Below are 26,532 nucleotides of genomic sequence, written 5' to 3'. Positions count from 1 at the left end.
TGTCACATTACATCATTCTTATCTATGGTAATAACAGATGATATCACTGGAGTGGGGAGAGAGTCTGATGATTTCACATTACATCATTCTTATGTGCAGTAATAACATGATATAACTGAAGAAGTGAGAGATTCTGATGATGTCAAAGGACATTATTATTATCTGTGGTAGCAACAGATGATGTCACTGAAGAGGGGAGATATTATGATGATGTCACATAACATTCTTATTAGAGTTGAGCGAACGTACTCTGCCGAGCTTGATGCTTGTTCGAGTATTAGCGTACTCGATGGTGCTCATTACTCGAACGATCATCAAGCTGTGTTCGACCCCGCCCCAGTTTTGGCCCCTCCCCAGCGCACGTCATGGGCAAATTTTGAGAGAGAGAGATCTACAGTGATTTTTATTACAAAGGAATCCAAGACAGATAAAATGTATGCAGCACATGCCATTGGAAAACACATTTCTGGGTAAATGCTGCTCTATATGGAAAAAGAGTTACAATAGTACACTTATATCCCCATGGATGGCTAGGATTAGTTTATATGGTAAAATATTGGTGACAGATTCTCTTTAACGTCTCCCTATATTCAGGATTACACAGTAATGAAGAAGACCTCTAGAGATGGCTGTTGGGCCCCTGTGTGTGATGGATGGGGAAGACCGCTGAACCCAATCCTGGAGCCCCCACCGCACCCCCTGATACATGAGGACATCAATGTACAGAAGATTCTAGAACTCACCAACAAGATGATTGAGCTGCTGACTGGAGAGGTGACGCTGCAGGGAATGCTGGGACATTATACAGTAACAGCACTGGGGGCTTCTGGGTGATGACTGTATATTGTGTTGTCAGGTTCCTATAAGGTGTCAGGATGTCGCTGTCTATTTCTCCATGGAGGAGTGGGAGTATTTAGAAAGACACAAGGATCTGTACAAGGACCCCATGATGGAGACCCGCCAGCCGCTCCCATCACCAGGTAATAGACAGGACTAAATCCACGGGGACTTTATTATCTGTATATAAAGAATGACTTCAGTGTCCGTCTGTGTTTCCTGCAGTTCCATCCAGTAAGAGAAGAACCCCAGAGAGATGTCCCCGTCCTCTTCTTCCACAGGACCATCAGGTAGATGGAGATGTCCCTCTGATCAGTTGAAGGCTGTGAAGCTCTTGTCTTCAGTCTTATTAGATGTCTTCTCCTTGTGTGATGAGGCCGGTGGAGATGGCAGGATTTCCGCTGACCAGAGACATTACATCTTGTCTGGATCTTCTCCCAGTTTTCTGACGGTGGAGACTGCTGGTGGGAATAAGGAGCCAACAGGTTGGATTTATATCTATCTGCTCCTTTATTTCCCCAAGACAAGCAGTGGATGTGTCTGGTAGACGCTGATCTCCTCCACTGAGACAACGTGCAGCGTGTCTAGCCATGCCGGATATACATGTGTATGAGGTTCCTGAGGGGTCATTGATCCGCCATGTAATATCTATGTCCGGCTTCTAGACTGGCAGCTATGTGGCTCAGATAACTACTCCTGTCAGGTCATTATGTCATAAAACATTCCACACGACTTCTCCAACCGTCTGCTGACTTCTACAATATTTGTCTCACAGCTTTTGTATCTGGATGAAGATCTGACCGATATTAATATTACAGAGATAAATGTGAGGGGCGATCAGCTGTGTAAAGAGGAGATTTCTACAGATAACCATGCAGGTGGGTATTAACCACTAAATATAGCAGAGAAGAGTTACAGTGTCACATCCATCCTGTGCACAATGCACATCGTGCCCAGAAGACGCAAGGTTGTGTCCATACCTGACAAATGGAAAACTGACCCTGCTCACAACCAGGAAAGGTCCCTACCTGAAAGCAGATGTTGGGTGCACTGTTCAGACACAATCCTCTGTGTCTGGCAGGCATGGGCACCGTCCTGCTTTCCCAGTTTACTGAACTTTCATTTATTCTCTTCCAGCACTCCTAGAGTAAATTGTTTCTGGGCCTCCTGCTCAGCTGATGCACCTTTTCTAATCACCTCCCTATATAGCTGCCCTGAGCCTTTCGAACAGTGCTGTAGTGTTGTTGTGTGATTTGTGTCCATAACTCCATGTTTAGCCGCTGCTCCAGCAGTTACCTTCCTACCTTGCTTTCTGCTCGTGTTCTGTGTCCTCCGTTTGTGTATCCAGCTCTCTGTTATCCTTGTGAGTCTGGTTCTCTGTTTATCCTTGTCAGCCTGTATCTCCTATGTTTCTGTATACCCTGGTATTGTTCTGTCGTTCGTTTTATAGGTTTTCTGTCCCATCAGGGTCAGTCAGCGCCTAGAAGAAGATCATGGGGTCCTCCTTATTGGGACAAGTGCTTCGCTTATAGGCAGGGGTTTCCCCCTCCTTTTATCAGATTAGGATACCTTCCCTAGTTTCCATCTGCGTACAGGGCTCATACGTCCGGTATCTTACCTCCCACGCTGGGGTCAGCTGTCCACTAGATCATCACCTACCCGGTCAAGTGACACAGTGGTTCCACATCCACAGTCGTTACAGCAGACAGACTGCTCTGAAAAGTGTGAACCTCCTGAATGTCTCTTGGCCTGCTACCTGACCCTAACCAAGTGAAGACCAAACCACGGCATAAGTAGCCCAGAATATGGTATGTGGAGACATAGTCCTAGATAACAGATTACAGAATGTGGAGACCTAGAACCAGATCCCAGATAACAGAATGCGGATCGTGGAAACATAGACCCAGATAACAGAATGCAGAATGTGGAGACATAGATCCACATACCAGAATATAGAACGAGGAGACATAGGTCCAGATACCGGAATATAGAACCTGGAGACATAGACCCAAAAAACAGAAAAAAAAAGAATGTGGAGACATCGACCCAGATACCAGAATATAGGACTTGGAGACAAAGACCCAAAAACCGGAATAAAGAACATGGAGACATAGAACCAAATAAAAGAATACAAAACATGGAGACAAAGACCCAGATAGCAGAATCCAGAACGAAGAGATATAGACCCAGATAACAGAATCCAGAAAGTGGGGACATAGACCCAGGTAAAAGATTACAGGACACGGGGACATAGATGCAGATAACAGAATACAGAACATGGAGTCATAGATCCAGATAACAGAATATAGAATGTGGATTCATACAACGGTTTATCACAATAATGGAAACACCTTGGATTTAAAGGGCTTGTAGTAATACATGTTATGTGGTTGTATGTTGGGAAAACAAAGCAAAAATTTAAATGTTGCATTTCTGAACATGTGGGAGACATTGAAAACAAAAGGGACAAAATGATGCCCAACCACATGTGGTTTCCACATAAAGGATGTTTCTGATAATTGGACTACATATGAGTATCATAGATTATCAGATGGAATGTTCTACGGTCATATGTTAATGTTGCAATTTTATAATAGAAACACAAGTAATTAGTAGGAAATTATAGTACCAGTGTTTCTGGTGGCACAATGCACCACACAGCTCTGCTACATGCATGTCACACACACACACAGCTTTGCTACATTGCTTTCGCATATGAGCTGCATGTGATTTACGAACTTTAGCAGCTCATTGAGGAGACGTGTTGGTTTATAGATTTCACATATCTGCTGCACGAGATTTACAAATTCACCTGGTGGCTGAGGTGAAATCATGGATTGTCGCTGTGTCATGTAAGCTGCATTAGCTTCACGGTGGCGTGGAACCCTCTGTGGTGATATATTTGCACGACAGCAATGGTTAACATTGGACAACGGTTGATGATGAAGGCTCGACTGGTGTTGGCGGCACTAGCACTTGTGATGACATGATATCACGTTCAGGGGACTATGAAGATCATGGGGAAGGACTATTCTTCAATCTTGTTGGTCAGTATGCACTGCCAGCTATGTATGTGAACATTTGTGAGGTGTCATTTATTGGAGTCTCCACACGGGTGTGCAGCTGTCCCACAACAAGCAACAAATTGTCAGACTGAGTACTGCTGTTCCATAACAATTTAAGCTACGCAGGTTTTGGGGGGATGTAGTCTGAACACAGGTAAAGACCTGTAGCCTTGTTATGCAGGTCAAGGGTTAATGCACCATGTGCAGAGACTGCTGGTCTGTCTTTGCTGCATGGATGCATGCTGGATTAGTCATAACTGGGAGTAGGGTGGAGATGTAGTTTTCTATTCACTCTGCCAGTTTTCAGGTGCAGAGGGGCTTTATATTCTCAACGCTCCTGTTGATCAGTGCTGCTTATTTCGTTCCATAGTGAAGAACTTAGAGTTTGGAGCTCTCCTGTGCTGCATGTTTTTCTACATGCAGATATGTTGCTGCAGGATTCTTTTCAGTTGTATTTTTGCTTTTCATTTCTATTTTGCTTAGCTGTTCAGTTCATCTCTCCAGGGGTCCCTTCAGGGACAGTCACGGCCCAGGCTGAAGACCGTGGGGCCGTCCCTATCGAGGTGAATACTCCGCTTCTAGACAGGGATCGTTCACCTCCCCTGCTAGGTTAGGGCCAGACTTCCTTCTCCCTGGAGTGGTGCTACCGTTCAGCATAGCTTGGTATACAGCTATTTTCTACCGTGTGTATGTTCCTTCTCGCCATGCTGAGTGTTGTACTCTGGTGTTACACAGGCCTTACATCTGGATTATGTACTTCAGTTGTGGTGCGTACTGTTCTTCAGTGCATAAGTCTGTCGGCTAGTAGTGAAAATCACGCTGCGTTCGTGCTGAGCGAGGAGCTCGTGTGCTGCACAGATGTGAAAATGTCTCCACATTCTGCATTTTGTTATCTGGGTCTGTTTCCACTATCCGCATTCTATTATCTGGGTCTATGTCTCCACATTCTGCATTCTGTAATCTGTGTTTATGTTTCCACGTTCTGTAATCTGTTATCTAGGACTATGTCTCCACATACTGTATTCTGGGCTACTTATGCTGTGGTTTAGTCTTCTCTTTTACCCCCTGCTAGGGTCAGGTAGCAGGCCGAGAGACATTCAGCAGGTTCACACTTTTCAGAGCGGTCTGTTTGCTGTAATGACAGTGGATGTGGAACCACTGTGTCAACCTATCGGGTAGGTGATGGTCCAGCAGGGGTTTGTGGGGGATGTAATCCGCCCATAATCCCTCATTCAGTGCACAAAGAGAATGAAGCACCTGTGATGAGATCATCGTCATGTGATCAGGGGGCGAAGCTAAGAGCATGTAACTGATTACAGGGGGTGGAGCTAAGAGCCTGTAACTGATTACATGTTGGTGACATCATTACAGGCACTGTTAAGATCTGCATATAACTCACACATCAGACGCGGACTGATTGACAAGTGGTGTTAGCACTTTGATTCTGAAATATTGTAAATATTCTGCATAGTAGTTGATTCTACCATGCATGTTTTCAGCTATACTTTTATGGTATATCTAAAAAGATCATTAATATTATTTCTTTATTTTAAGTCCTCTTTGCTTGTTTTTTTCAGTTTTGTTTTGATTTTTCTCTTTTTTTTGTCTCTTACTACTTAGGTTTATTAGGGATATATAGGGTGAGGTTCCAAAACAAGGTCACCCTTTTCAGGGAGAGTGCTTTATATCGTCAGTGGACACCATAGGGTACTACAGGATTTTATTAGGGCTCTCCCCCTTTCAATATATACTTTTTTGTATATTTTTTCTATTCCTTCTCTATTGGATATCTTTTTAAATTATTTAATAAAAGTTAGGTTTTACCCTGATAATCTATAGCAGTGACTTCCGTGATTCATGATTAATTTTGCTGTATGATCTTCGTTCCAAGGGATTGTTGTTTTTTGGATTCTGTGATATATTGTTCACAAATAATAAAATTAGTTTTATTCTTGGCAGATGATGGTAATGGGAGCTCAGAGAGATGCCTGATTTCTGCAGATTGTAAAGTGGAAGATTGTGATATGCCACAAGATACATATGAAGAACCTGCCATTTTCCCAGATATCCCACAAGATGCATATGAAGAACCTGCCATTTTCCCAGATATCCCCTTAGTCCTTCTCAGCAAAGATCTGTCATCTAATTCTCTTATACAGGGCCCATCTTTTGATTCATCACAGACTGATAAGCAGAAGAAAAGTCACAGAAGGGAAGAACACCAAAAAGCTCACACAGGGGAGAAAGCATATTCATGTTCAGAATGTGGGAAATGTTTCACTGGGAAGTCAAATCTTGTTAAACATCAGAGAACTCACACAGGAGAGAAGCCGTATTCATGTCCAGAATGTGGCAAATGTTTTACTGTGAAATCAAATCTTGCTAAACATCGGATAACTCACACAGGACAGAAGCCATATTCATGTTCAGAATGTGGGAAATGCTTTCTAAATAAATCTGATCTAGCTAACCATCGGAGAATTCACACGGGGGAAAAACCATTTTCCTGCTCAGAATGTGGGAAATGTTTTACTCAGAAACCACATCTTATTGTACATCAACGTCGTCACACAGGGAAGGAGCCATTTTCATGTTCAGAATGTGGGGAACGGTTTAGTGTGAAATCACATCTTGTTGTACATCACAGATTTCACACAGGGGAGAGGCCATTTTCATGTTCAGAATGTGGGAAAAGCTTTACTGTGAAATCACATCTTGTTATACATCAGAGAAGTCACACAGGAGAAAAGCCATTTTCATGTTCTGAATGTGGGAAACGTTTTATTGTGAGATCAGATCTTGCTAGACATCAGAGAATTCACACAGGGCAGAAGCCATTTTTATGTTCAGAATGTGGGAAATGTTTTACTCTAAAATCAACTCTTGTAACACATCAGAGAATTCACACAGGGGAGAGGCCGTTTTCATGTTCAGAATGTGGAAAACGCTTTATAAAGAAGTCGGATCTAGCTAACCATCGAAAAAGTCACACTGGGGAGAAGCCATTCTCATGTTCAGAATGTGGGAAATGTTTTACTCAGAAAGCATATTTTGTTAGACATCAGAGAATTCACACAGAGGAGAAGCCATTTTCATGTTTAGAATGTGGGAAATGTTTTACTCAAAAAGCATATTTTGTTAGACATCAAAGAATTCACACAGAAGAGAATCCATTTTTATGTACTCTAAGTGTGTAACTGCTCTAACTGCACATCAGAGAACTCACACGTGGGGAAAAACGATTTTCATCTGCAGAATGATCTAAGAAATCAGCTCTGGAAAGACATCAGAGATTTAACACATGGCAGAAATCATTACTGATAAGTCAATTCTTCTAAGACATAACAGTAGGAAAGTAGGGATTTTCCAGTTTTTCTTTTCTCCAAACTTGTTTCATCAAATAGTATCCGTTTAAATAAAAGTTATCATGAAAGTAAAGTGAGTTGTTCTATAGGAGAAAAGGAAGCAATTCTGAACACTAAATAATGAAGAATAATTGGATATAATTACCAATAAACGTCTGTAATCCAGATAACACATCTATCATTATGGATGAAGACAACATAAAGCGTCTTCTCCAAATATACAAACTCGTATTATTCCGGCAGGATACAATAAAGTGACCTACAGCATTCACATGTAACATGAATGAGAGCGCTATTGGTCAGATGAGAGGGGATTATATAGCATCAGAATGATAAATTGTCCAACTATGTTATATCTGGAGTTCAAAATAGTCAATCCAGGAGTGGGCATGAAGATAAGGATCTCAGTGGGAGGTTTTCTCTCCTTGATATAGGACTTTGGTGGAGACGGCACGGCTGGAGCCCCCATAGTTCATTCTGAAATCTAAATTTCCTATAAACCCAGCAGAATTTTTTATAGTTCTTTTAGCATTAAAATGATATTGAAGATAAAATGGAGGACAAGATTGTGGAATTATGTAATCACACTACATATCAACCATGTGCACAGCATATTTACATATGTATATAATTGCATCTATTTACTTGCTTCTAGTCATTAATAAAACTTTGCACTTAAAAACATGTATGTTTGTATTTTTTGTAAGCTTTCTTTTAACTTTGAGATATTAAAGGGGTTGTCCCGCGATAGCAAGTGGGGTTATACACTTCTGTATGGCCATATTAATGCACATTGTAATATACATTGTGCATTAAATATGAGCCATACAGAAGTTATACACTTACCTCCTCCGTTGCTGGCGTCCCCGTCTCCATGGTGCCGTCTAAAGCTGCTTCTTAGTCGCATGAACAGTCGCGCTTGCGCACCGCAGGATTCTTCTTCTGTCTCCTTCCGGGCTCACGAGCTGCATGCTGGCTCCTCCCTCTTCTCTGCGTCATCGTAGCTCCGCCTCCGTCATGTGTTGCCGATCAGCCAATGAGGTGGCTGTATTGGCAGTGGAACGCAGAACAGGAGAAGATAATCCACAGTGCACCATGGGAGAAGACCCGCGGTGCACCATGGGAAAGGACCGGCGGCCATCTTTAAAAGAAGAAGCTGCCCGAACGGGGATGCAGGTAAGCGATTTTTTTTTTTTTAAACTAACACAGGGATTGTTTTAAACGGGGAACAATGTGGGGGTAAATTTTTTTTGATTTCGCCGCGGGACAACCCCTTTAATATATTTCCTCAGATCCGACGGAGATGAGTGAGAGCTGATAGGCATTATGTGTATTCATGGTTAGGGGAGAATCACACCACAGATTCCAGACTTTATTGAATTTGATAAGAAACTTTTTTTTTTTTTTTAAAGATCCTTTTCATAGCTTTTCCTGTAAAAAAATAAACCATCATAAAGCTGCATCAACAGGAAAAAAAAGGTCTAGGGGTCAGAATGTGGTTACAAAAAGCATAGTCCTATCTTGAAAGTTTTTATCTACATAGACTTGGAAAAGCTCCATCTAGATGTTGCCCTTGGACAGATTTGAACCTAGAATTCCAGCACTACAAGGCGGTAGTGCTAACAAGTGAGACATAAGACCTGTCCTTTCTGCTCTGGAGGAGCAAAAGAATGAGAAGAATAAACACAAGGAGAACATAAAAACACCATCCAGATGTTGCTCATGGACAGATTGGAACATAGAACTCCAGCACTGCAAGGCAGCAGTGCTAACAACTGAGCCACCACACTTCTTTCTTCTCTAGAGGTTGAGGAGGAGATGGAGAACAAGAATAGGAAACACAAAGAAAACATACAAAAGCCATGCAGATGTTGTCCATTATCAGATGTGCTTTGCAGTGCTGGAGGTCAACATCTTGATAAGCTTTTATGTTCTATTTGCGTTAATTCTTGTTATTCTACTTCTACTCTGGGCAGAACAGACAAGTGTGGTGTAGTTTACACAGAGGTTGTCCTTGATGAGAACCTCAGCACTGAAAGGTAACAGTGCTCCCTCTTCTATCATATTGCCCGGCCGTTCATGACAAGCAGTGCTAAATTTTGCCCCGTAGTATCTATTCCAGCAAGCAGATAACAGGGATAATCATACTGATTAGTGCATCATTATGACTGACCCTTTTAGTTGCTTCCTCAAAGCAGGCTTAAATGGTAGAAACGTCTTTGATTTGCCACCATACCACTGGCGTCAATTGACCTACCACCATACAGCGCCTGGTTATAGCATACACATCTGGTACTCAGCGATCGATCTGCTACTAGCTTAGCCTCTACAACATATGCAACGTGAAATTCCACCATGTAAGCATGTCACAGATGAGGTTGTTGGGTGGCAGCCTGAACTGTCGCTGTACCTCTGCCAGATGAGAAGCAGCTGAGTGTGAACTCCAAACGTGTGAGTACAGCTTCTAGGTGTTTTCCAGAACTGGATGAAAGCCTGGGTAATTGTTTAGAAAGTGCTGAACTACCAGGTTTGTCCAACAGACCAGGCAAAGTATTGCCAAGGTGAAGGACTGCCAACAGGTTGGCCCCATTGTCACACACAACCATGACTGGCTTCAAGTTCTGCAGGGTCATCCACATGTCATCTTGTACCTGCAGAACCATCAACAGCTCTCGGCCATGTGGCTGCACTCCTCTAGATGCATGAGTTTTAGTACAGCATAGTGACATTTCCCGGGTGCAGTGCTATATGGAGGCTGGGTTTTTTTACATACAGATATCGGTGAAGATGTGGAGAGTATTGAAAGGTGGAGGAAGAGTATGAGGAGTTTAGGAGGGGCCATACACGGATGAATGTCGCGCAAGTCTTGGGGGTACCGTGAACATGGACCACCTTTTTTTTATGCCCCACCTTGAGGATATTGACTCAGTGTTAAGGATATGTTATGCCCCTCGTCATGCTTGCTGGACCACATGTCCATAGTCAGGCGCATCCTGCCACTAACAGCATTCTGTGGGGATATATTATCACTCACATGGCAATGCAGGGCAGGGATGGCTTTTTGGACAAAATAATGGCAGCTGGGAATCTGGTACAATAGGTTAGCACAGAGTATCACATTCTGAAAGGTGTCTGCATCCACTAGCCATTGTAAGCTGCTGGCCAATGCTCACATTCAGGCTCTGTACTCGTGGATGGTTGAGATGGTATTTTTTTATTATTCCATAGTTGGGGGATAGAGGGCTGGCTGCTTAGCTGGGACATTCTGGAATATGGGGTAGATGTCAATGTCAGTAAAGGTTGTGATGATAGTGATGACTCGACTAATGCTGTCCATTTCCCAGTTCTGGCTCCGGAGCCTGTAACCTGGTCATCAATTACAGAGGAGAGGCTTGAGGTAGGCAATCTACTGCCCCTAGACAAAACTGTCTCTCTGTCTTTAGAGGCTACTGCATGAACAGGCAGGAAGATGGAAAGAGGCAGCTATAGTAGTGGAAGAGGGAGCAGGATGAGGCTGACTCTTTGCCTCAGGTAGACTTCCTAAGACAGCGAGTGGGGGGAGTACATGTGACTGTTCATACATGTGTATGTCGTCTATGTTCTTGCCACATTTCAAACGCTTACCACAGATCTTGTAGATGACCATTCTTCTGTCATCACATGCAGTTTTAAAGACGACACAAACTGGACAAGTCCTGCGTGTAGACCTAGCCATGGGCCTGATGTTTCTACTGCTGCAAATAGTAGCAGCTGATGGTGGCAGTAGAGCCCTTATGGTTTGCTGTGACACTCTAACTCCTGTCTTGGCAATGTGTTGTTGTGAATTTTTAGCGGTTTGTCATCATTTTAGTCTTCTTTAAATTCAGGTAGAGGCCCATTTTTTCACTTTCTGTTTTAATCTTACATATCAGTTGCTTCAGACCTGCTTCTGTTTCTGGTGGCCCATCCTCTGCCATCTCCACAAATGTCACTACCTACATATCCCCTGCCACTTGCTTTGTTCATGTTTTCGTTTTATACTTTTTTAAATTTAGTTTCGATTTAGCATAAATTGGGCAATTTTATTGCTTGGATGATCATGACGAGCTACACTAATTCTAAAGTACATACACATAAGTCAGAAGTTTTAAACATAAAAACACCTGTGTGTACTATAACCAGACTACAAAATGTGTGTATCATATTTCCTATATATTTGGGTATGATGATTCCCCTGTAACAGTGAGAACTCAGTGAGTGAGTTCAGAGTCTCGTGTTGTAACTCGAGCGGACAGATAGCGTGGTCAAGGAAAGCCAAGGGTTGGTAACAGGTAAATATCTATTGCAGTACAAGGGAGCAGGCAGGTAGCATAGTAAGGATTCAGCCAGGGATCAGTAACAGGTAGCAGCAATTATGTAGGGAGAAGCTGTTAGTAGTAGAGCATGACTAAAGTCAAAGAGCACAATAAATTTGCAAGGATGGGAGATGCTAGGCCATGTTTATATGGGGTGCGCAATCAAGGGACAGGGTGGAACCAACCAGGGAAACAGGAGCAGGAACTAGGAACAAGGATAAGGTTCAGGAAGAAAACTATCCAGGGAGGTGAATAACTCAGCAAATAGAGCTGCTACCTGGAACATAGGAGCTCCTGGGTTTGAGCCCTGACAGTATCCCCTCCTTCTAGGATGGCCTCCAGAAATCCCAGGGGCTGGCTTTCCCTGATACCTACTGTGGAACTTGCCTGTGAGCCTTGGACCATGAACATTCTGGTCCGACTCCCAAGGATTTTCTTCCTTTACTGCATAGGTATTGTAAGCCCCCTCTAAAAATTCTAGAGTCCAGAATCTTAACCACAAACTCTTCCTCCCCTTAAACTTTTACTGGTGGAGGAGGTGACTGATTTCTCCCGGCAAACGTGTTCTCCCAGAATGGCTTGAGCAGTGACACACAGAACTTTGGGTAAACTTTCAGCCTTTTCAAGAATCCTTGCAGTAATCTGAAAGGGTCCTATAAATTTTTGACCCAATTTGGGAGAGGGTGAGTGCGTTTTTAAATTCTTTGTGGATAACCGAACTTTGTCACAAATCTAAAAGGAAGAAGTGGCCTTGCGATGTCTATCTGCTGCTTCCTTATGGTTTTCCTGAGCTTCTTGTGGCAACTTTTTTAGATGTTTCTAGGTTTCCCGAAAAGTAGTTAGTCTGTGATTAACAGTAGGAGTATTAAATGGAAGAACAGGAATAAGTACTGGATGTATACCAGAGTTAGCATAAAAAGGACTTTGAAATGTAGAGTTATGTTAGCAATTGTTATAGGCAAATTCTGTTGTTGGTAACAATTCCACGCAATCATCCTGGAGGTAGGAAATAAAATAGCTGAGGTATTGCTCAAGAGTCTGATTAGTCCTTTCAGTTTGACCATTGGACTGCGGATGGTAGGCAGAAAACAAATTAATAGTGATCCCTAAACCTGTACATTAGCTTTTACAAAATCTTGATGTGAAGTGAACACTCCTAACTAGGGAAGAGCGAGTATACTCGCTAAGGCACTACTCGCTCGAGTAATGTGCCTTAGCCGAGTATCTCCCCGCTCGTCCCAAAAGATTCGGGTGCCGCCGCGGGGCGGGGAGCTGCGGGGGAGAGCAGGGAGGAACGGAGGGGAGATCTCTCCCGCCCGCTCTGCCCCGCTCCCCGCCGCAACTCACCTGTCAGCTGAATCTCTATCGGGACGAGCAGGGAGATACTAGGCTAAGGCACATTACTCGAGCGAGTAGTGCCTTAGCGAGCATACTCGCTCATTCCTACTCCTAACAGAAACTACATTATCAGAAATTCAATGCAGCCTAAATACCTCCTTGATCATTGATTCAGCAGTTTGTTCTGCTGTGGGAAAGCCTCCTAGTGGGAATGAAATGGGCCATTTTTGTAAGTTGATTCACCAAAACAAAGATGGCAGTCATTTCTTTAGAAGGATATTTGTCACAAAAATAACTTCCTAAAAAGCAAAGTTATAAATAAATCTAAAAGACAATCAGGACATACATAAGAGTATGCGTCCACCAAACACACCAATAGTAACCTGATATGTTGGAACATAGAATAGAGTTAATCCCAATAACTCAAAAACATCAATGTTGAGCCTAACCTTAATGGCTTATTAGTCCCTAGGCTGCATTCATTACAGATAATACATTCATATGGTTATGACAGCCTCGGCTAGCAACCTAGTCCGTTGGAGTGGACCAAGTCAACAGAAAAGTGCAAAATCAAATGTAGATGCAAACAAATAATATTGGAGTCCATTTCTTCCCAATAGAGTATCAACGTTCAATAATGAACAATTACTCTTCCGTAGAATAGGAAAGAAATGACTCACAAAAAAGATATTTTTGGTTCATAAAAAAATATTTCTTGGATCTAGAGATATTTAATTGGCTCATTTATTAGCTTAAAGCGCTTCACTAGGGTGATCCTAGTTATTTAGGAGCTCAATGTAAAAGGAGATTTCTTTCACCACAATAATTAATACATTTGTTGCACAATAGAGTTCTAAATGGAGTCAGAGATGCTGTCAGTTATCCCTGGTCCATTCGCCACCATCAAAAAAGGTCTATTACGGCATTTCCTTACCGCTGCCAGAGCGGTAATCCCACGCCACTGGCGCAGCAACTCAGCTTCCACAATCCTGGAATTTGTTCAGGAACTGAATCAACTAATGTATATGGAGGAGCTGGGTGACGAAAGAACGGATGGTTCCAGGTCGAGTGATTGAGCTTGGGCTATATGGAACACATATCGCGAATCCCCGCAGTTTCAGCTGGCGGTGGGATGGTGACGTGACGGGCCTTAAGAGATGTTGGGTGATTGGTTACGTGATACTGACATAACAAGACGACTATAAATAATGTGAACCATGAAAGGTCCCCACTCTCTACCCCTGTGCAGCCCTCACATTTTCCCATTTTTATGCTCTAAAATTCTCTCTTTCTCCTTTCCCTAGTCACCATACCATACCATACCCATATCTACATTGATGTGGGTTATTTATCTCAAGTTGTGCGGATTCAGCTAGTTGAGAGCTGAACTGAATACATAATAATGAGAAATAGGTTTCGAGGGCCAAGAACCACGAATTGATTGTTTTAGAAAAATGCCCTTAAAGTACCTCGAGAAGGATTCTTAATTGATGTTATGGTTTGCTCAACAGTTGCGACATTTGATCTCACATGGCCCCCGAGCTGTTGCAGGGTCTGACAGAGCAGACTGACCTCTGGCTTTCGCCGCTGAGCCTCCAACCGGGCATGGTCGTGTGTGACAACGGCCGTAACCTGGTGGCGGCTCTGCAGCTCAGCAGCCTTACACACGTGCCATGCCTGGCCCACGTCTTCAATCTGGTGGTTCAGCGGTTTCTGATAAACTACCCGCACTTATCTGACCTGCTCGGCAAGGTGCGCCGCGTCTGCGCACATTTCCGCAAGTCCACCATGGACGCTGCCACCCTGAGGACCCTGCAACATCGGTTTAATCTGCCAGAGCACCGACTGCTGTGCGACGTGCCCACACGGTAGAATTCTACGCTGCACATGTTGGCCAGGCTGTATGAGCAGCATAAAGCAATAGTGGAATACCAACTCCAACATGGGCAGCGTAGTGGGAGTCAGCCTCCCCAATTCTTAACCGAGGAGTGGGCCTGGATGGCAGATATCTGCCAGGTCATTGGAAACTTTGAGGCGTCTATCCAGATGGTGAGCGGCGATGCTGCAATCATTAGCGTCACTATTCCTCTGTTATGCCTGCTGAGAAGTTTGCTGCAAAGCATAAAGGCTGACGCTTTGTGGTCAGAACAGGAGATGGGGGAAGAGAGTATGTCGCTTGATAGTCAGAGCACCCTCATGTCTATATCTCAGCGTGTTTTGGAGGAGGAGGAGGGGGAGGAGGAGGAGAGGGAACAGACAGCTGGGCCCACTGCAGAGGGTACCCATGCTGCTTGCCTCTTATCTGTTCAGCGTTTATGGCCTGTGGAGGAGGATCCTGAAAGTGATCTTCCTAGTGAGGACAGTGATGTGTTGCGTACTGGTACCCTGGCACACATGGCTGACTTCATGTTAGGCTGCCTTTCTCATGACCTTCGCGTTATACGCAATCTGGCCACTACGGATTACTGGGTGTACACCCTTCTCGACCCACGGTATAAGGAGAACCTTTCCACTCTCATTTCGGAAGCGGAAAGTGGTTAGAGAGTGATGCAATACCACAGGGCCCTGGTGGACAAACTGATGGTAAACTTCCCATCTGATAGCGCTAGCGGCATAAGCCGCAGTTCCGAGGGCCAAGTAGCAGGGGAGGCACGGAGATCAGGCAGCATGTTCAGCGCAGGCAGGGGCACACTCTCCAAGGCCTTTGCCAGCTTTATGGCTCCCCAGCAAGACTGCGTCACCACTCACCAGTCAAGGCTAAGTCGGAGGGAGCACTGTAAAAAGATGGTGAGGGAGTACGTAGCCGATTGTACCACCGTCCTCCGTGATGCCTCTGCTCCATACAACTATTGGGTGTCAAAGCTGGACACGTGGTACGAACTTATGCTGTATGCCCTGGAGGTGCTGGCTTGCCCTGCCGCTAGCGTCTTGTCAGAGAGGGTGTTTAGTGCAGCTGGGGAAATCATCACAGCCAAGCGTACCCGCCTGTCAACTGCCAGTGCCGACATGCTTACACTCATAAGGATGAACAAAGCCTGGATTTCCCCTGACTTCTCTTCTCCACCGGCGGAGAGCAGCATAACCTAAAGATTCTTTTCGTTGCAACCGCAGATAAAAGCACCCTTCTCTATCACCGGGAAAACGGGGCATTTATCTTGGTCAATCTGTCTCTGACATTAGTCCTCCTCCTGCTACTGCTCCTCCAGAAACAACATGTCATCACGCTAAACGGACAATTTTTCTGTGGCCCAAAAGGCTTATCTACATCTACCAATGTTTTTACAATTTTTCAAAGTTTAAAAAGTATTGAGACTGTAACATGAACCAAATTTTTAAACAGGGCTGCCTACAGGCTCTGTTACGAATTAAGCAACAGTGAGCTGTATCTTTGAAAAAACGTGTATGGGTTCCACCTGCCCTCTCGGTTGATACATTTTTCAGAGGTACACTTGTACTCTTGGTACACTTATTTTTGGGGCCCGCGCCTACACTCTTATCCAACTAATTTTTCCGGCCTTCGCCTACGCTCATGGTATCCCAATGTTTCAGAGGTTGGCCTATACTATTACTACAGAAATTTTGCTGGGGTCTGCCTGCCTATACTTCTGCTACAAGAAAGCAACAGGGGTCTGCCTATACTGCTGCCACTTACATGTTACAGGGGTCTGCCTATACTGCTGCCACTTGAATGTTACAGGGGTCTGCCTATACTTCTGCCACGTAAATGTTACAGGGGTCTGCTTATACTGCTGCCACAAGGATGTTACTGAGGTCTGCCTATACTTCTGCTACAGAAATGTTACTAGGATCAGTCTATACTGTTACTACAGAAATGTTACAGGGGTCTGTGTATACTTCTGCTACAACAATGGTACTGGGGTCTGCCTATGCTTCTGCTACATAAATGTTTCAGGGGTCTGCTTATAATACTGCTACAGAAATTTCACAGGGGTCTGCCTATACTTCTGCTACAGAAATGTTACAGGGGTCTGCCTATACTGTTACTACAGAAATGGTGCTGGGGTCTGCCTATGCTTCTGCTACATAAATGTTACAGGGGTCTGCTTATACTGCTGCCACAAGGATGTTACTGAGGTCTGCCTATACTTCTGCTACAGAAATGTTACTGGGATCTGTCTATACTGTTACTACAGAAATGTTACAGGGGTCTGCATATACGGCTTCTACAAAAATGGTACTGGGGTCTGCCTATGCTTCAGCTACATAAATGTTACAGGGGTCTGCTTATACTGCTGCCACAAAGATGTTACTGGGGTCTGCCTATACTTCTGCTACAGAAATGTTACTGGGATCTGTCTATACTGTTACTACAGAAATGTTACAGGGGTCTGCGTATACTTCTGCTACAAGAAAGTTACAGGGGTCTGCCTATACTGCTGCCACTTACATGTTACAGGGGTCTGCCTATACTGCTGCCACTTGAATGTTACAGGGGTCTGCCTATACTTCTGCCACGTAAATGTTACAGGGGTCTGCGTATACTTCTGCTACAAGAAAGTTATGGGGGTCTGCGTATACTGCTGCCACTTACATGTTACTGGGGTCTGCCTATACTGCTGCCACTTGAATGTTACAGGGGTCTGCTTATACTGCTGCCACAAGGATGTTACTGAGGTCTGCCTATACTTCTGCTACAGAAATGTTACTAGGATCAGTCTATACTGTTACTACAAAAATCTTACAGGGGTCTGCGTATACTTCTGCTACAACAATGGTACTGGGGTCTGCCTATGCTTCTGCTACATAAATGTTTCAGGGGTCTGCTTATACTGCTGCTACAGAAATTTTACAGGGGTCTGCCTATACTTCTGCTACAGAAATGTTACAGGGGTCTGCCTATACGGCTGCTACAAAAATGGTACTGGGGTCTGCCTATGCTTCTGCTACATATAGGTTACAGGGGTCTGCTTATACTGCTGCCACAAGGATGTTACTGGGGTCTGCCTATACTTCTGCTACAGAAAGGTTACTGGGATCTGTCTATACTGTTACTACAGAAATGTTACAGGGGTCTGCGTATACTTCTGCTACAAGAAAGTTACAGGGGTCTGCCTATACTGCTGCCACTTACATGTTACAGGGGTCTGCCTATACTGCTGCCACTTGAATGTTACAGGGGTCTGCCTATACTTCTGCCACGTAAATGTTACTAGGGGGTCTGCTTATACTGCTGCCACAAGGATGTTACTGAGGTCTGCCTTTACTTCTGCTACAGAAATGTTACTAGGATCAGTCTATACTGTTACTACAGAAATGTTACAGGGGTCTGCGTATACTTCTGCTACAACAATGGTACTGGGGTCTGCCTATGCTTCTGCTACATAAATGTTTCAGGGGTCTGCTTATAATGCTGCTACAGAAATATTACAGGGGTCTGCCTATACTTCTGCTACAGAAATGTTACTAGGATCAGTCTATACTGTAACTACAGAAATGTTACAGGGGTCTGCGTATACTTCTGCTACAACAATGGTACTGGGGTCTGCCTATGCTTCTGCTACATAAATGTTTCAGGGGTCTGCTTATAATGCTGCTACAGAAATTTTACAGGGGTCTGCCTATACTTCTGCTACAGAAATGTTACTAGGATCAGTCTATACTGCTGCTACAGAAATTTTACAGGGGTCTGCCTATACTTCTGCTACAGAAATGTTACAGGGGTCTGCCTATACTGTTACTACAGAAATGTTACTGGGGTCTGCCTATACTCCTACTACAGAAATGGTACTGGGGTCTGCCTATGCTTCTGCTACATAAATGTTACAGGGGTCTGCTTATACTGCTTCCATAAGGATGTTACTGGGGTCTGCCTATACTTCTGCTACAGAAATGTTACTGGGATCTGTCTATACTGTTACTACAGAAATGTTACAGGGGTCTGCGTATACTTCTGCTACAAGAATGGTACTGGGGTCTGCGTATGCTTCTGCTACATAAATGTTTCAGGGGTCTGCTTATACTGCTGCTACAGAAATTTTACAGGGATCTGCCTATATTGCTGCTACAGAAATGTTACAGGGGTCTGCCTATACTGTTACTACAGAAATGTTACTGGGGTCTGCCTATACTCCTACTACAGAAATGGTGCTGGGGTCTGCCTATACTGCTGCCACTTAAATGTTACACGGGTCTGCCTATACTCCTGCTACGTAAATGTTTCAGCGGTCTGCCTCTACTGCTGCAACACGAATGTTACAGGGGTCTGCCTATACTGTTACTACAGAAATGTTACTGGGGCTCTGCCTATACTGCTGCTACTGAAATGTTACAAATACTGGGCTCTGCCTATACTGCCGCTACTGAAATGTTACTGGGGTCTGCCTATACTCCTACTACAGAAATGGTGCTGGGGTCTGCCTATACTGCTGCCACTTAAATGTTACACGGGTCTGCCTATACTCCTGCTACGTAAATGTTTCAGCGGTCTGCCTCTACTGCTGCAACACGAATGTTACAGGGGTCTGCCTATACTGTTACTACAGAAATGTTACTGGGGCTCTGCCTATACTGCTGCTACTGAAATGTTACAAATACTGGGCTCTGCCTATACTGCCGCTACTGAAATGTTACAGGCGTCTGCATATACTGCTGCTACACAAATGTTACAGGGGTCTGGCAATACTGCTGCTACATAAATGTTACTAGGGGGTCTGCATATACTCCTACTTAAATGTTACTGGGGTCTGCCTATACTTCTGGCACGTAAATGTTACAGGGGTCTGCCTATACTTCTGCTACAGAAATGTTACAGGGGTCTGCCTATACTTCTGCTAATGAAATGGTACTGGGGTCTGTCTATACTGTTACAACAGAAATGTTACTGGGGTCTCCCTAGACTTCTGCAACATAACTGTTACTGGGGTAAGCTTATACCTTTGCTACAGGAATATTAGATGGGGGTCTGTGTATACTATGGGTGCACTAAGTCTTCCCATTGCTGTGTTCTACCTATCTGGCCCCCCCAAAAAAAACAGACTGACTAGGGCATGGATTGTGGGCCGAGGCCAACATGTATTTTCCCTCACGTTACCATAGCTATCCGGGGCACTGCAATGGGATTTCTTTCTATACCGTCTGTGGGTTCCTGCTAGCCACTCATGCTGCGGGTGCACACAGACTTGCCATAGCGGAGTTGTACCTGCCTGGCACTTTTAAAAAAACCCAGACTGACTAGGGCATGGAGTGTGGGCCAACACGTATTTTCTCTCACGTTACCACAGCTAGTCTGTGGGTTCCTGGGAGCCACCCATGCTGCGGATGCACACAGACTTCCCATAGCGGTGTTTTACCTGTCTGTCCCCAAAACACTGATGATTTGGGTAGGGTGCAGAGAGCAGATGGTTTACCCCTTGCGTTATCGATGAGGTGTCCGACACCTAAACAGAATGAGTAGTGTGTGCATATATGGTGTCCCCATTGCTATGTCACTCGCAGCACCTTGGGCCCCACAAGGTGTTTGCTGGGACAGAGGCTGACCCTGGGCCCGCTCACATACTTCCCACACAGAGTATTGCTGCATTGTGGAGATGTGTAGAAGTGCTGGGCTGGCTCCTGAGTCCCCTTTATGCCAACGTTTGCAGCTCCTGACGGGAGTGGCACAGGATTGGAATGAAGATCGAACATTAATTTCTCATCGATTCTCTACAGCATTGTGGGCTATCGCCCCACCCCCCACCCTTTTAAAGAGGGTCGCTGCCTGGCCCTGCCAACCCTCTGCAGTGTGTGCCTCCGGTTCGTCCTCATGGCAGACGCACTTATAAATAGACATGAGGGTGGTGTGGCTATGCAGCCAGCGTGTGGCATGAGGGCAGCTGAAGGCTGCGCAGGGACACTTTTGTGTACGCTGCGGATGCAGGGTCGTGCGGGGGGGTTGGGCAGCATGTAACCCAGGAGAAGAGGCAGCAGTGTGTCCCGCAGGCAGTGATTGTGCTTGGTTGGAGGTAGTGTGGTGCTTAGCTAAGTTGTGCCTCGCTAATGAGGGTTTGTCCAAAGTAAAAATTGTTAGGAGGGGGGGGGGGCACTCTTGCTGCTATTGTGGCTTAATAGTGGGACCTGGGAACCTGAGATGCAGCCCAACATGTTGCCCCTCGCCTGCCCTATCCGTTTCTGTGTTATCATCACTTTCGTAGGTTTTCAAGATTTTCACAAATGAAAACCTTAGCGAGCATCGGCGATATACAAAAATGCTCGAGTCGCCCATTGACTTCAATGAGGTTCGTTACTCGAAACGAACTCTCGAGCATCGCGGAAAGCTCAACTCGAGCAACGAGCACCCAAGCATTTCGGTGCTCGTTGAAGACCCATCAAGAATGCAACCAGTTAAAGGTCTCCAATAACTTCCCAACCAAATTTCTCAAACTTCAATCAATTTAGTAATCTCTTCACATGTTTGTCATCTTCTTTAAGTTTAGCAAGGGGAAGACAAGTATACTTGTTACCATTATGGAGTAATACTGCTTGAAGACTCTTTGTTGAACTGTCACACTCACTAGGATCAAATAGAATTTTGCGTTCCCTAAACATACCAGTTACATCATGACAATAGCACAGTTCATCTTCACAAATAAAATGTGATGTCCCTTCCTCTGGCACTACATTTGCACACTTTTATCTAACAAGTCCCATTGTTTGAGTCTGGATGTTAACAGCTCAGCATTAGTCTTTGTAACACCAAGGTCACTGATCAAATCATTAGGAGCTTTTGGGTTAGGATTGTATGGTTTTCTTTCACAGGTTTCATTTTTAGCACTGTAATTTGGATCAGCAATATTTTCAACACTACTTTCAACATCAGGCCGATCTTTCTGTGGAACAGGAAGTTTTAGGCCATTTAGCACAGGTGCAATGCATGATGGGATATTTGGATAAATGACTGCAGCTGCATTCTTGCAAGCATGTCATTCAGAAGGGTCCACCATGCAAAACCAGCAGTCCAGTGGGTTTTCGCCAAACCTGTGGGACACCAAACTTCATAGCCCTCTTTTCTCCTCTGTCCCATCCTTCCAGAGTTTTCTTACACTTCTCACGTGCGACTTGTGGAGCCCATGATTTGGCCTGGTCTCCAACAGGCATCCCAAAGTATACCTCGTAAGCTTCGCACATCTTAATTGCTTTAATGAATTCCCCAGAAATGTAACAAAATGCATCTTCTGGATGCCTGCAACCATATCTACATTCAAACAGTGTGAAAGGTGTGGGAAAACTAAACTGAACGATGATGTACTTATGTGTTTATATAGATGTGAATGAGTAACAGTGAATTCAGGGAGGTTCTATTGCAGTGGTGGTGAACCTATGGCACACGTGCCAGAGGCGGCACGCAGAACCCTCCCTGCTGGCACGCGTCACCATCGGCCGCTCACCACATTAGTGAATGCCTGCAGGGGCCGTGGCTCCCCTGCCAGTATTCACTCAGTGCTGCTATCTGCGCTGATCCCGGTGCACACTGACGTCAGTGTGCAGCCGGGATCCTTGTCCCCCGATGTCTCCTACTTCGTTCCGCGAGAGCAGGGGAAGGAGGCATCCGGCAGCACAGTGATGTCAGTGTGCACTAGGGATCAGGCAGCAGAGGTGCGGCTCTTCCAGGAGGAGGGATAAGTACCGTACGTGGGTCTCGGGAGGCATTATTACCGCTGGGGGAGGCATTATTGCTGCTGGGGGACCGCTGGGTGTAAGGGGGCATTATTACTGCTGGGGGGGGGGGGCATTATTACCGCTGAGGGAACTGCTAGGGGGAAGGGGGGTATTATTACTGCTGGGGGACCGCTGGAGGTGAGGGGGGCATTATTACTGCTGGGGGAACCGCTGGGGTGGAGGGGGGCATTATTACTGCTGGGGAACCGCGGGGGGACGGGCATTATTATTGCTGGGGGACTGCTGGGGGGGGGGGGGGGGGCATTATTACCGCTGGGGGGGGGGGGGGCATTATTACTGCTGGGGAGCCGCTGGGGGATGTCACTATTATTACCCTGGGTGGCCGCTGGGGAGTTTTACGATTATTACTGCTGGGTGGCCGCTGGGGGGGTGTCACTATTATTACTGCTGGGTGGCCGCTGGGGGGGGTGTCACTATTATTACTGCTGCGGGGCCGCTCTGGGGGGTCATTATTGCTGTGGGGAGGGTCGCTGGAGAATGTTTACATGTGGTCGAAATGGGCAGGGCTGTTTCAAAATAGACCAGGTGCAGATTGACTGCTTTTTGGATGCAGAAATGCTGCAGAATTTTCCACAGTATTTTCCGCTGAGGACATTCTGCAGCATTTCTGCATCCAAAAAGCAGTCAGAATCTGCATGCTGCCTATTTTAAAGCGTCCCAGTCCTTTTTAGAACGACAGAGGTAAAAATCATATGTCGTGAAAAGCCCCACCCCCTGATTTTGGGTGCAGTTTGGGCACTCGGTGTCTAAAAGGTTTGCCATCACTGTTCTAGTGGAATCTGGAGGTATTCAACACTTTACTGACTTCTGGTACTCTGAAAATAGGAAGAAAATACTTATTTATCAAACTAATGAAAGACAGAGATTTGTTTTCATATACCATTGTACATTTAATGCACATGAACAAAGAAATTCGAATACAGTGGGTAAATATTAGATATATACATATCTATAAGCAAATGAGGACATCTGTTGGGCAGACCGCCCCTTCCTGGGTGGCCTGATCGCGCCAGGTTAGTCTACTTCCTTTTGTGAATTTATCTATTTTCTTATCCCAGGAGAGCTGCCATTGTTTATTATCTCACAATATGAACAGTTATCGGCTTGAAACGTTATTACTGACAGTCTGACTGGAGACTAACTGGATCACAGGGGATCCTGAACTGCGGACCCCACTGATCAACAATTGATCATCTCACATTTTTTTCTTGGGTTTTTAAAATGACTGTTTTTATTACTTATAATGTATTTTTAATGGTCTGTTAAAATCTTAATAATCCTAAACAATGTAAAATAAATTATATTATCAGAATAAAGGCATAAATGTAGTTTGAAAAAGGCCGGTGCAGTTGGCAATGACTGCTTGCTCTGAACTGCATGCTGCGCTCTGCTTAGGTTTGTCACTGCCCAGAGAACAAGCAGATCGATACAAGGTTACTGGCAATCTCTCCTGAAAGAATCCTCGGCTTAGAAAATTAATTTGAGACACATTCATAGACCGGTGACACAATTGCACATTCTTAGATTTTGAATACGCCTGGAGCTCAGGTCAGCGCACCCATAGTCAGGCTGGGACACACATCCATATTATGGGTGCTAAAACATGGCCAAAATATGTGTGTCATCAGCCTATGAACTTGTCTGGAATCGAATTTCTGCACAGAGATACAAGGGACCTATAAAATTGATTCCAAAACATGTTTAGAAGCCAGTGACATACGCATATATATTATAGGCCCAATGCCCACGGATGGATTTTCTTTGCGGAATTCGCAGCCAGACGCCTGCTGCAAATTCCACAGCAATGCTTGTCCATAGAAGGCTGTGTTAAAAAGATTCTTCCATGCCCAGAAGTGGAAGTCAACTGTGATTTTTGGTGCGGGAAATTGCATGACACTACAAGAATAAAGATTCTGTCCTGTAAATTATCAGATGTCTAAAAAGATGTGATTTCCGATTGAAACATTTTTCATATTCTCAACAAACAGATGCACAGTGGTTCAGGCACTAGGGTGGAGCCTCAGGTGTAGTAAGACGCAGATCTGGAGAGTAGTCAGATGGAAGCCAGGAGTAAGTAAAGGAAAGTCTCGGTATGCAGTAGAGCAGGTTTAGGAGATGACCCTTAATCAAGGCTAGAGAGCACAATAATCTTGTAAGGAAGGAGGGATCAGGGCCAGGTTTATAAAGCAAGCCTAATCAGACAGGGCGGAGCAAGAACAGAGTCTGGATAGTGGGATCTGGTAACAAGGCTGAGTTATGCAGGGAAACTGTCCAAAGGCTGGATTGTTCAACGGGGACAGCTGCCGGCCGGGGTACGGGAGGACCCAGATTCGATTCCTGACAAGATGGCTTCTGCTCTGTGTGACTTCTCTGATGCCTGAGAAGAACTGATTTATGTGTATAACATTTCCCACATTCTGAACAAGAAAATGGCTTCTCCCCTGTGTGACTTCTCTGATGCCTGCCAAGATCTGATTTATCTGCAAAACATTTCCCACATTGTAAGCACGGAAATGGCTTCTCCCCTGTGTGAACTACCTGATGTCTACGAAGATGCGATTTGCAATAGAAAAATTTTCCACATTCCGAACAAAAAAATGGCTTTTCCCCTGTGTGACTTCTCTGATGCCTGAGAAGATGTGGTCTCTGTTTAAAACATTTCCCACATTCTAAACAAGAAAATGGCTTCTCCCCTGTGTGAATTCTCTGATGTTTGTCAAGATGCGATCTCCCAGTGAAACATTTCCCACATTCTGAACATGAATACTGCTTCTCCCCTGTGCGATCTCTTTTATATTCTCCTTTTCTGTGACTTTTCTTCTGCTTCTCAGTCTGTGATGAATCAGAAGATGGGACCTGTATAAGAGGAGCAGATGACGGATCTTTGCTGTGACTGGCTGAGGGGATATCTGGGATAATGGTAGGTTCTTCATCTATATCTTGCGTGACACCACAATTCTCTCCTTTACATTCTACAGCTATCAGACGCCCCTCTGAGCTCCCGGTACCTTCATCTGCCAAACATAAAACAGATTTGACTATTTTTGAATAACATGAAATTTAAAAACATTATATTGATATTTTATAACATTTCTATAACAAGTCACGTAGCAAAACGCAATTCATAACGGAATTTAGTATTTTCCCTTACATAGATCGGTTTCCGTTCTTTAGGAAGAAAGATAATGCCGCCGACTGCGCTATTTTTCTGTTCCAAAAAACGGAAACCTAACAGAACGGAAGTGAACTGAAGCCTTTCCGTGTTCTTGAAACCCTATTGAAATCAATGGGAAAAAAACATTTTTCCATTTTATTTCAGTTTCCTACAAAAATGGAGCAGAGAGACGGAAATCTTGAACTAAGATCTAACGCAGGTGTGAAAGTAGCCTTAACAGTGGTGGCAAAACAGATCACAATCCTACAGCAGACCTCAGAGCGAGGACCAGTAGATCATGATGTTCATCCACTAGACTGTTCTCTTTCAGTTCCCCCCCTTCTGTAGTGAAGCCCCCATCTTCACAGGTTCATGTATCAGTGTAGCTGTCACCACTCTTCTAGTAAATGGTCAATGGTGAACCGTAAAGCTACAAGCACTTTTTTAAAGAACAGATGATGGGAGGAGTAGAATGGCCATGTATGAAGAAGCCATAGATGCCTGCACCCAGTTGAGCACTGAACAGTATATTCCATATGGACAGAGTCTGGTCATTTCTGCACAAAAATTAGTTTGTTTCTCCAAAAATGACTCACAAAATCTCCCATGAAGCAGCATGTAATTAACACATGGTGTTTAGTATATATAGAACTGTTCATCTATAAAACAGCTTAGTGCAGACAGTAAGTCTACATGCTGTCACGTCAGACCAAGACTATGACCACTAATGTGCCTGATGTGTCAACAATGACTATTACACACAA

At 44.5% G+C, this 26,532-nt stretch overlaps 2 protein-coding genes across 6 annotated transcripts in view; one reads left to right on the top strand and one right to left on the bottom strand.

Annotated features, from left to right (window-relative positions):
* The window catches only part of LOC136629015 (oocyte zinc finger protein XlCOF22-like), a 49,723-nt gene extending 41,852 nt beyond the window's left edge, over positions 1 to 7,871 (top strand). For 3 of the 4 annotated variants that reach the window (XM_066605125.1, XM_066605126.1, XM_066605127.1), the window contains 5 exons: positions 595 to 774; positions 857 to 980; positions 1,063 to 1,127; positions 1,613 to 1,715; positions 5,862 to 7,871. In XM_066605125.1, coding sequence (XP_066461222.1) covers positions 595 to 774; positions 857 to 980; positions 1,063 to 1,127; positions 1,613 to 1,715; positions 5,862 to 7,099 — 1,710 coding nt within the window. In that variant the 3' untranslated portion in view covers positions 7,100 to 7,871. The remainder of the gene's footprint in view (positions 1 to 594; positions 775 to 856; positions 981 to 1,062; positions 1,128 to 1,612; positions 1,716 to 5,861) is intronic. The other variant, XM_066605124.1, reaches the window with a different exon arrangement.
* A 15,618-nt stretch (positions 7,872 to 23,489) lies between these two features.
* Positions 23,490 to 26,532, bottom strand: part of LOC136629036 (oocyte zinc finger protein XlCOF8.4-like) — a 99,118-nt gene continuing 96,075 nt past the window's right edge. For both annotated transcript variants that reach the window (XM_066605157.1, XM_066605158.1), the window contains one exon: positions 23,490 to 25,628. In XM_066605157.1, coding sequence (XP_066461254.1) covers positions 24,811 to 25,628 — 818 coding nt within the window. In that variant the 3' untranslated portion in view covers positions 23,490 to 24,810. The remainder of the gene's footprint in view (positions 25,629 to 26,532) is intronic.

The sequence above is a fragment of the Eleutherodactylus coqui genome, chromosome 5 (genome assembly GCF_035609145.1).
Source record: "Eleutherodactylus coqui strain aEleCoq1 chromosome 5, aEleCoq1.hap1, whole genome shotgun sequence".
NCBI lineage: Eukaryota > Metazoa > Chordata > Amphibia > Anura > Eleutherodactylidae > Eleutherodactylus > Eleutherodactylus coqui.
The sequence above is the reverse complement of the archived record's forward strand: the minus strand, read 5'-3'. Positions and strand labels throughout refer to the sequence as shown.